The following is an 11,664-nucleotide window of genomic DNA, read 5'->3' as shown; positions in this document are numbered from 1 at the left end:
AAGAGAGAGAGAAAGAGAGAGAGAAAGAGAGAGAGAAAGAGAGAGAGAAAGAGAGAGAGAAAGAGAGAGAGAAAGAGAGAGAGAAAGAAAGAGAGAAAGAAAGAGAGAAAGAAAGAGAGAAAGAAAGAGAGAAAGAAAGAGAGAAAGAAAGAGAGAAAGAAAGAAAGAAAGAAAGAAAGAAAGAAAGAAAGAAAGAAAGAAAGAAAGAAAGAAAGAAGAAAGAAAGAAAGAAAGAAAGAAAGAAAAAAAGAAAGAAAGAAAGAAAGAAAGAAAGAAAGAAAGAAAGAAAGAAAGAAAGAAAGAAAGAAAGTTGATCCTGCCTCAAAAGAATTTTTTTAAATCACATGCTGTTTTTCATTGGATACATCTGTCCATAGGGTAGCAAAAACTGTATCAAGGGCATTCAACGACTTGCCACTTGGTGGTGCTAAACTAATTACACAAACTTGATTAAGCACCTGTGTGCCAGACACCACAGATAGTAGAAAAATAAACAAGATAACTTTTCCTGCCTTTATATACTGGTAATGTTACAAAAAAGGTATAATCTTTACACAAACTAGAACATCCTAAGTGCTCCTCATACTCTGGGGGGTAAAAAAGAGCAATGTATAAAGGTACTAAAACAAGAAGACAATTTCTGCACTTGTATTAAAATTGTCTCATGCCCTCCAGGCTCTTGTTTATTCTTAAACATGCGCTAATATGCCCAAGCTGGTAAATATATTTATAAAACTACCAATGATGGCCTGCTGATGGCAACAGAAACTGTAGATTTTCTTCCTTTAGCAAAGGAAGTAAATTACATATAACTTATTAAAAGAGCTCTGGGGACCACAGAAAATGTTTCAGAATAAACTAACTGACCCCTAATTTAGGAAAAGTTCGAATTAAAAGGCAAAAACGAGGCAGGCAAAGATAAATTCAACTAAAAAGAGATGTACTTGGGAAAATCCAACTCAAGACTATGCTATGTCCAGACAGAAAAGCTGAAAAAAATAAGGAAGTTGCACCATCTAGCAGCAAATAATTTTTTATATTGTTCCAATACTTAAGTGGGATTTCTATTTGTATTAAGGTTATTATAAACTTCATTTTCAAAGGCTACAGATAAATGAAAATGTTCAACCCAAATGTTTTTTTACTGTTAAACTTAGGGATAAAATTCTTGCCCTAAATCTCTGTCCAAATCTGGAAATCCAACACCTTCCATACATAATATGCGTTCTCAAACTTTAACAACTCAGAATTTTATAAGCTAAATTTAACAAAAAAGTTACAAAAATTCAGTTTCTTTAAAACCACTCAGCACATAGGTAATTTAAACTTCTGGTTATAGAAAGTATCCACTGGAAGTGCCAGTATGTGCCCGGAAGTTCTAATGAGCTCCACACCGAAAAATCTAAGCACCTACTTGTTATCTCCATTTGAATAACCCACAGGTATCTTAAACAGTATGTTTTATCCAAAATCTGCTCTTCTGACATTCCCAACTCTGTCACAGATATCCCATCAACCCAGTTATCCTAAATGCCCTTTTCACCACTACCCCTCATCATTTCTAGCCTGGGTTGCTAAAATAACATTGTGGTCTCTCTTCCCCCAATCTAGTCACCTTCCAATAACTGGTGTACGGTATGTAATGTGTAACCACTGCCAAAACGAATCTTCATGCAATGTACATCTAACCATACCACACCTAAGCGTAAACTCCCTCTAACTCCGCCCTTTACCTCTATAGCTACAAAACACCTGCCACTCCCCAACACATACAAATTACCCGGTTTGGGCCAGTCTGAACTCACATGTTCCCTCACCTTGTGCCTTTTTGTGTGTACCTGGAACAGCCACTTACACCTTCTCTCTGCCAATAACTCCCACCAAGGCCTTCAAAAGGGCACAAGCAACAAACAGCTTGTCCAAATGCTTCCAACAACCTCCATTCCGCCTAATCTGATTTAGAAGTTTCTTCATTCATACATTCACCACATTTATTGATCGCCAACTAGTTGCTGGAAATAAAGGTGTTGGTGGAAAAACACACACCAAAAAAAGTGCCTGATTAAACTAGCAATGTCACGTAAGCCAGTAAATCAATGGTCATAGCAGAGCGCGATGCACAAAATAAAGAACGAGATGTCAGTTTCAGTTATTTCTTCAATAAATATATAGTGAATGCCTACAATATGCTAGGCATAGAGCAAGTTTCTAGCTGTAAACAAGTAAGATTCAGTCACTGCCGTCATAGCACTTACAATCTAACTGAAGATTAGGACAAGAAAACAGGAATTACAACATACATGACAGAAGTATGAATAAGCTGCCACAGCAGGCCCTAATAAGTGATGTCTAACATAGACGTAAGGCACAGGATGAGAAATCAGGAAGACTTAACCAAAATGACATATAAGCTGAGACCTGAAGAATGGCAATTTGAACTAGAAGAGGGCATGTTCTATACAGAGAACAGTAATTCAGCGGATGGTGGCAACCCAGATCAGAGAGTTAAGGCTGAAGAGTTTGCAAACAAGAGATCAGATCTTGTAAGTCATGCTCAAGGATTTGGGAGTTTGTAATTCATCCTAAAGACAATCTTTGCCAATAGATAAGACAGCCATTAGAAAGTTCTAGCAGGGGAATGCCATAGTCACACTTGCCTTTTTCTAACACACTGGCTGCAGAGCCAAGAACGAACAGCTGCAGTAATCCAGGGAGGGAGACTCATGGCAGCTTGAACTAATGCAGCAGCAGTACCGATGAGGAAAGGGAGATGGCTTAGATTTTGTAAAAGTTGAAGTGATAGGATTTCGAGACCTGGGAGGTGAAGGGGAGAAGAGTCAAGAACAAAACTTAGTGAATGGAGTTATTCACTGAGATAAGGAATACAGAAGAAAAAGTAATTGATTTTTATGTGACATGTTAAATCAGTAATGACTATGGAACTAAAGAAATGTAGAACACAGGTGGTTTTAAGAGTAACAAGCCACAGAAATTCTCAAAGTAAAGACACAAAGATACTGGGGGGCGGCCGGTTGGCTCAGTTGGTTAGAGCGCACTGCTCATAACACCCAGGTCACCAGTTCGATTCCCACATGTGCCAGTGAGCTGCGCCCTCAACTGAAAATGACAACTTGACTTCGAGCTGATGGGTCCTGGAAAAACACACTGTTCCCCAATATTCCCCAATAAAAATTTAAAAAAAAAGAGAGCGAAATACAGAGCTACTGAGGATGATACAGTGAAGGGCAACTGCAGAACTCTCACTGCTTCTTAGGGGCATTGTAGTGCCTAGCAATGTCAGACAGGAGGGCAGGGCTAACTCAGCCGTCTGGGGAACTACCATGAGGACCAAATGACTACATATACATTACAGTGCAAGTAAGAGCCAGCAAAAAGATTTTATAAGGATTTCCTTCCACACAAAAATGAAAATAAAAGATTGCGTTATAAATTTTCACCTAGTTCCAGCAGCTATGTCCCACCAAAGCAAAGACTTAACCTTTGAATTCTTTCCAAAAATGACGTGCTTATTAATTCATAAATTGAAGTAACTTATTAAAATAGCAAACCACTGTACTGTCAAGAATAAAGTCTGTATTTAACCATTCTTGTACCCAAAGAACTCAGCACACATTCTTTTGTTAAAGAATGCCAGAAAAATAAAGAAGACATACGTATATGCAGTGTATCCTGTACCAGAAAGATAACTACCATGTTACAAGATGCAATCTAGGAAAAGAAAAATTCTCTAGGAAAATCTACTAGATACCAAGACTATTCTTTATCTTTCTTAAACACAAAGGTTTCACGGGACTATAAGCATATCTAAAAAGAACTGCAAGGGACCAAATTTAAGCTACAAAATAAATTCTCATTAAGAATGCCATCAAAACAAACTCTAAGAAAAAAGAAAGCTGATTTCCCAATTGTTTCAAATTCTTTTCAATAGAACCAAATTCTAACACAACCACAGTAAAAACACAGAGGTAGGCTGAAGTGCAAGAGGGACGGTGAATAACAAGACTGCTATTAGTGAACCCATCTCTCTCACCCTAGTCCCCCTCATTTTCTCTACCTTCCTACTTGTTCCTCTTCACTGAATACCTACTCTGTACCAGAATCTACAGATGCAGGTGACACATTTCAGGCACTGCCCTCATGATTATTAGTCTACAGGTCTTCAGAATACAAATACCCACGAAAAACAGACCCACTTTAAGGAGTTGAAACTCATACTGCATTTCTTCTTTAGACATGGTAAAGGGGTGTTTGTTAGTGAGCGGGTTCCTTCTGAAGAACTGAAGCATATAAGCTCCAAGGTAAGGGGCTATCTGACGTATCCCTAATGCCTAATATAGTGCATGGAACAAATGAGGTTCGTAATAAATATTCGTTAAGTAAATGAAAGTAAACTGCAACTATCAGGGGCACTGGGCATTAAGGACAAAACCTATTTCAAGGCTATCTCCTTTCTCCCGCCTTCTTTGTAATAAATTCAACTCGTTCCATTAATTCAACTCTGTTCACCTGTTAGAAAACAAGCAGAATGGCCTTTACAGACGTGTCCCTATTTCTCCCCTCAATATTCACAAGAGGATGTCACTCTTTCCCCATTTGGTTGACTGTTAAAACATATGGTTTTACACATATATAGCAACAAAGAACAGCTGAACTCCAAGAATCAAGGTTTATAATGAAACTGAAACCCACTTTCAAAAATTCAGCTAAGAAAAACAACATACGTATGCAAAACTGAATCCATATACTCATGCTGACAAAAAAACCTACCCTCGAATTTAGTCAAATCATCAAAGAACTGAATACATAAACTGGTATCATGTATTCACTGAACTAATGCACTACTCATTGGCAAAAAAACTCATCAGCATACTAAGGGGCATTACAGGGCCCTTTTCCTTACCAAAAGGATACAATATGCCATATAATCACATTCATTATATTACATAGCATAAAGAACCTACAGGAGACTTTATATTCTGGTCTAATCTTCATAAACTAGTTTTTTAGGTTTTTCTTTGGGTTTTATTTTAACCATGGATCCTATGCTAGAAAACTTATAGCCAAACTTAGCCCACTAAAGCATACAGTTTATTTAATAATCGCACTTCAGTTCCATCTACTTTCCCTACCTTTACTTACTTTCCTTTTCCCTCCTTTTTCCATTTTACATAACTATATTACTTTTATATTTGTGAACAGCCTTAATCTTTGTGCAAAATGGCAGCAAAAATAAGCATCAACTATTTCCAAACCATCAATAACCTTACAATCTTAAGACAATCTGAAAGACCTTTCTTAAGTCTACTATAGTAATAATAGCACCTAATATTTATTGAGCACTTGACACCAGGCACTATTCTAAATGCTTTGCAAATATTAACTCATTTAATCCTCTCCACCACTCCATGATGGAAATAGAATTATCCTCCATTTTACAAATAAGAAAACTGAGGCATGGGGAAGTTAAGAAATTTACCCAAAGTACACAACTACAAAGCAATGGAGCAACGGTTTAAACCCAGGCAATCAGGCTCCATCACTTTAACCACTGCTCTACTGTGATGATTTTTCATTCATCGAAACTACATGACTTCTAAAACAAGGTATTTTTCAATTCCTGTAACAATGAGAATTAGAACCAGCGGTAACTTCAAAAATGAAATTCACCGCCATACCAAAAACCATATTCTTAACCTTTACAATTCCACCATAACCAACCAATGACCTGCAGGGAAATTGAAGATGAATGACACCTACACAGTATATACTATGTGCCAGACTTTGTTCTAATATATTCTGTTAATCCTCCTAACAATCCCATAAAGTAAGTACTATCATCATCCCCACATTACAGGTGAGAAGACTGAAGTACAAAGAGGTTAAGTCATTTGACTGAAGTCACTCCTAAGTGTGAACTTAGTGATTGAAACTAGCTTTGCTCTAGAGTCAAGCTCTTAATTGTTACCCTGCTTCTCCATTTGACAGAGATTAACTTCCTCCCTCCATCACTTCCTACACTCAAAGCTCAAAGCAAGCAAAGTGGACTTATTAGAAGTTACTATACGTCCTAGATCTCAACACTGAGAGATTCTAATTCAATAAAGCTAGGTTGTAGCCCAGCATCCGTATGTTTAAAGGTACCTCATGTAATTCTTGTGAACCTTGGTTAACATCCACTGCTCTAGGTTTCTAAACTAGACAGGGCTTATCTGAACTTTTGGGGGGGGTTGGGGGGAGTTAACTACAGAAACACACTCATAAATATATTTTTTCCCTACTCCCCATTCCCAAAGAAAGACTGGGAAGTAGGGAAGCATAAGATAAAGTCAGAAAGGTAACATGGCTTTTTATACCATGTTAACCAGCCTTGAGTATTATTTTAATGATGACAGTAACAAAATAAAGATGCTGTTTGTTTAAAGCAAGAGATGATCAGATTTGTGCATTAGAAAAATAACTCCAGAGGTAGTTAGTGTAGAGAGGTGACGGTGGGCAAAGAAACTGCAGACGAGGAGAAAAGGTCAGCCAAGAACTCAAGACTAGGGGCAAACCAAAGGCCTGAATGAAGTAAGCATTGAGAATGAAGAGGATGCAGCAAATTGAAGAAACATCTTTAAGATAAATCTGGTAGTACACTTGGTTATTGATTAGATGTTGTTATAGAAATGGACATCTCCAAGTTTGTTTTATATGCGGCCAGGTGAATGGTGAAGCCATTAAACTAGATCTGAACTTACTGAGGGAAGACTAAGTGGGTTTTGTGGGTCATGATAGTATTACGTGTGAAAGGAGCCGCTTTGGGCATGGAAAAATAGTTAAGGTGGAGTGTTGGGAACAGCTGTGAATTTGCAATGAGTGAGAATAAATGAGGTGATGGAGTTATGAAATAAAAAACTAATTTTAAGAAGTCAGATTATAAAAGGCAGTGGTTGGAAAGGGTGAAAAAAGTCTTACATTTCACAACTCTTGTTTCATTGTCTCAAGGGTTGTTTGAAAATCAAGTCACACCTGCAAGAGGGAAGGGTAGTTCCAAAGCAGAGGCTCCCTTCTTAGAAAATCAAACAGAATAACCTTCACCTATGTAGTGAGTCAAGTAGAAGATCAGCATTCAACCTGATGACAAAAGCTGACAAAAACCACCAAGAGCGTGAATAAGCCAAAAACGACGACCATCCTATTTTGTAAAATAGCCAGTACGTACTCTGTTTTTAAAAATGATTTTATTATTTCATGTAATCCTAACTCCGACATAAGAAATAATGAAGACGTCACCTCCATTCTGGAGATAAAGAACATGAAGGGCAGAGAAGTCATGCTTGCTCAGTGTCCCAAGTTCACATTTCAGAGTAATAGTAAAACCAAGACCGTCTATCTGTTATTGGGCCTCCCGGTCTAATAGTCCGTACACCAAAACACAAACGCTTTGCCAAATAATTCAAAATGGGATGGGAAGGGCAGCACAGAGAAAATAAGCGAAACTCAAGGAAGAGAGGAAGCTACCTACAAGTAAATAGCCCTTAGTGCGGGATGAGTCATCACCAGACCCAACTGTTTACGAAACACTCCTTCAAAGGGCAATGCCGCCAGCTGCATGCCATGCTAGTCCCAAACACCAGGCACTGAGACGTGTCGTCTTGGGGACGTGAACAGGCACTAGACCACGCAATCTCCGCATCCGATCCCAGTTCCTGACCAACTAGCAGGGGGTCACTGACAAGAAGGCACCCCAGACACTCCCACAGCGACAAAACAGAGCCGTCTAGGAAATAAATACCTTAACTAACGCCTCCTTAGATAAGCGGGGGAGGGTGCGAATCTCCACGCAGCTCCCTAAATGGAAACACGCCCTTCTGCTCACAACCACCCACCACATCGGCCCTGTGGTAAAATGGATCCCACACACTCTTTTCTTCTAAGCGCACAGCTGCCGGGCACCTGTTTGCAGCTCCTCCCGAAAGGACCTCACTAGAGTGAAGCAGAGGAAGGCAGGGGCAAATGAGACTAACGCCCCACAGGAAGAGAGAAGGCCGCCGGAGTCAGAAGAGCCAACAGAAAGAACCGGAGTCTGAAAAAAAGGGAGCTAGAACAAAGACAGGAACGAGGCAACTACCCGTCCCTTGGAAAAGGAATGCAAAAAAGCGCCCCCGGCAGGGAGCAGAGCCCAGAACAGTGGCGAGGCCTAGCTGGCCTTGGAGCCGGAGCCAGGTCTCTAATTCCCGGGCGGAGAATAACAGTGACAACGGCGGACACCACCAAGTCCTCTTCTCCACATCCGCCACAGTCTGTTCCTGATGCGGAAAGGCCCTCGCGTCCCTCCCTGGCAACCAAAGCAACCCCCATCCAAGAAAAAAAGCATGGGTGTTCTCTGGGGCCGTTACCTTCCCGCTCACAACACCCGCCGCCGCCATGTTTCCTGTGCGTGCCTGTGATGACGTAGCAGCGCCTCACATGTCTCTCGGACTCACAACAACATCCGGCAAAACCAGACTGATATCCGGGCGGGGAAGGGGCGGGGCGTAGCGGGAACGGCGCAGAGTGAGGGGGCGGGGCGGGAGGCGTGGCCTGACTCTGGCACGCTCGGTGGGGCGCAGAGGCAGCTAGGGTGGAGTCTCTGGAACGCGCTGCGCATGTGCCAGTGTCTTTTTCCAAAGTGAGACCTTCAATTGAAGCGTTTTTGCCGTGGGGTTTGGCAGACAGCGAGACGCAGCTGTTCTAAGGCCACTTCGGTTTCGTGTGATCACCACATTGGGAGCCGTGATCCTGGGTTTGTGGCCATAGACAAGTCACTTCCAGGTTCAGCCTCAGTTTCTCATCTGTAAAATTGAGATATTAGGGCTGTCGTGAAGATTAAAGGAATCCCAGCCCTCCCAGATTAAAGGAATCCAAGGCACACATGCATAAGGACTTTTCCCCTTTGTCTGTGAAGTTTCTGAATTTGAGTCAAGTCACTGCCACTCATGCGTGACCTTCAACAAGGTATTTTAATAAGAACTGCAGTAATACACCTTCACTGATCCAGGGTCCAATGCACGTAACTCCTAGCTCCTACAGTTACTTAATAACTGTGTGACTTGAAGTTTCTAAATTCATACAACTTGAGGAATTAAAATGAGAATTACCCATGGAATAGTTACAGGGATCTCATGGGGCAAAGCATGTGTGGTAAGATGATTCGTTGAGACAGGAAGATATTGATTTGTTTTGTTCTCGGTGCTCTAAAAGAATGCCAGAGAATGATTGGATACTACCCCTGATAGCCCTGGCACAAGATCTGGGACTTCCCTTGCCCCATGGTCAAATAAAAGTTGCCTTGGTACCAGAACACCTTTGCCCATTGAGGTACTTCCCTCTTCTTGCAATGGAGGGGGATTATGGGTTTTTTGAGGTTGGTTGAGTAAGTGACAATCAATGGGAATAACAGAAAAGAAGAGTTACAGTATCTGGGAATGTCAGGAACCTAATGGGTGAGGGAGGTGGCAAGACTTTAGATGGGAATGGATCTAAGCACCATTAGACAGGTTGCACACCAGACATCAGAGATTCTAACCACGACCAAACCCCATGCCCAAGCTTGGCACTGAATTAGTAAAGCAGCTCATCTGTAACGGATAAATGAGCTGGGAAAATGGGCATATTAACAGCAACCAACACTGAGTGAAGACTTGAGGGCCTTCCCCAAAGGTACTGGACTGTCAGACCCCTAGAACCTTTCTACAACCCTGGGTGTGGTTTATAGAGCCCTAAAAATGACCCAGATTAAATTTCCACCAGTTCAGAGTAATGGGTTGTGGTTAGAAAAAAAATTTATTATGACGTTTCTTACACTTGTGTTTTCAAAAAACGTTGAAGCCCTTAGTACAGTGCCAGGAATAGAACACTCAATAAATAGTAGCTATTATTTATATAATAAGTTTGTGAATTAAAGGCTTCTTATTAAAACATTGGCAACCTAGATTCATCTGCAACGTCTTCATATTCTTAAGCCTCATCCCCCAACTGCCCCTTGAATGCTGGTGCTACCCATGGGCTATCCTTGAATTTCTTTTACTTTTTTTCCAAACACTTCGTAAGCCATCATTTTCATATTCTGGTGTCACCACTTCCTAGTTGCTGATGACGCCCACATACCTCCAGCCAAAGTCTCTTTCCGAAAGTCTAGAACCCATACCGACCACCTGCTGGACCTATTTATTTGAATAACCCACTCACACTTCAAAAAATCCTAAATCTTTGCTACTAAAAGATTATAGTCTGCAGACCAGCAGAACCAGCATCACCTGGGAGCTTGTAAAATTCAGAATCTCAGGTCCCACCCCAGAACTACTGAATCAAAATCTGCATCTTAAGATTCCCTACATGATTTGTGTGCACATTAACCTTCGAGAGCAGTCTTAAATGAAACTTATATTTTGCTTTTGTTTTCTGAAAAGTACTACTATTTGCTGAACTAGAGATGCAGTCAGAACACAATTTCTCCAGGAAAGTGTTGCTATTAGTTTCTCCTTTCTTCTGTGTCTTCTGGAGAGCTCCTGAACCCCACAATGTCTCTCTTTCCTATACCCACTACCACGGTTCGGGTCTCTCATTACCTCTGGTTTGGATGACTACTTAATTGGATGCAATCTTAATTTTGTCCCTTGTTTTCTGCATCATCTTCCTCCTAACCCATAATTCATATCCCTATCAGATTAACCTTTATAAGGCATAAATGTGATCATATGAACTCCATGCTTAAAATCTCTTATTAGCTCCCCATCTCTTCATGGAAGAGTTCAAGTTCTCCAGCAGAGCATACAAGGTTCTTCATAAACTGTTCCTGTCCACCGTTTTAACTTTATCTCCTACTTTCCCCACTTAGACCCAATTCTCCAACCACAGACCCCATAACTAAATATCTGAATGTTCCCTGAATGTGCCATGCTGGGTTCCAAGATTGCTTCTCACTAGCAGATTGGCTTGCCTTGGATCATGAGACCATCCCTGAGCCAATCACTGAGACCCAAAGTATATTAGGTTCTGATTGGCCAGATTTAAATCCTATGCCCACAACTTCAATCAAATACATGGAATGAAAGGATGGGTAATTCCCAGAGAAAAATTCAGCAACCATTCCAAAAAGGGGGGAGGGGCTTCTGGGTAAGCCAAAGTAGTCCTCAATTACAGGGGCTCCATTTCTGCACTCCGATGGTATCACACTATAAAATACTTGGTGGTTTACTGAATTGCCTTTCTTTCCCTACTAAGCTATGCACTTCTGAAAGACAGGGACTATGTTTTTCACTTCTGTGACCACCACACCTGACACAAAAGTAGTAGACACTAAAGGGTTTGTTTAACAAATAATTTAAATCAATTCGCCATTTAGACATGGCACGGTTATACTTTATCTTCTAGAGGAAAGAGACGATTTTCCCTCTTCAATGATATCCTCTGCCTATATGCAAAGGGAAGAAACAAGATCAGGATGTCAACATAACTTGTTTCATGCTTTTAGTTTTTTACTGTATTAGACGGAAAATAATCACAGTACAGTTATAAAAACAAGTGGACAGAATTTTGAAGCAGCATGCATATAAATTTAATGTAAATAAAGTCTTGAGTTCCTTATAACTTAATACAAAATAATTACTGTTTTCCTGGGAA

The 11,664-nt window shown here is 40.5% G+C and overlaps 1 protein-coding gene across 3 annotated transcripts in view; it reads right to left on the bottom strand.

The window, feature by feature from the left end:
* The window catches only part of TBC1D15 (TBC1 domain family member 15), a 70,742-nt gene extending 62,255 nt beyond the window's left edge, over positions 1-8,487 (bottom strand). For 2 of the 3 annotated variants that reach the window (XM_081059455.1, XM_081059456.1), the window contains exon 1: positions 8,400-8,487. In XM_081059455.1, coding sequence (XP_080915581.1) covers positions 8,400-8,429 — 30 coding nt within the window. In that variant the 5' untranslated portion in view covers positions 8,430-8,487. Of the gene's footprint in view, positions 1-2,657; positions 2,815-8,399 lie in introns of those variants that run through there. The other variant, XM_081059457.1, reaches the window with a different exon arrangement.
* Between the last annotated feature and the right edge of the window lie 3,177 nt (positions 8,488-11,664).

The sequence above is a fragment of the Rhinolophus hipposideros genome, assembly GCF_964194185.1.
Source record: "Rhinolophus hipposideros genome assembly, chromosome: 9".
Lineage (NCBI taxonomy): Eukaryota > Metazoa > Chordata > Mammalia > Chiroptera > Rhinolophidae > Rhinolophus > Rhinolophus hipposideros.
Note: the sequence above shows the minus strand (reverse complement) of the source record. Positions and strands in the feature narration are given on the sequence as shown.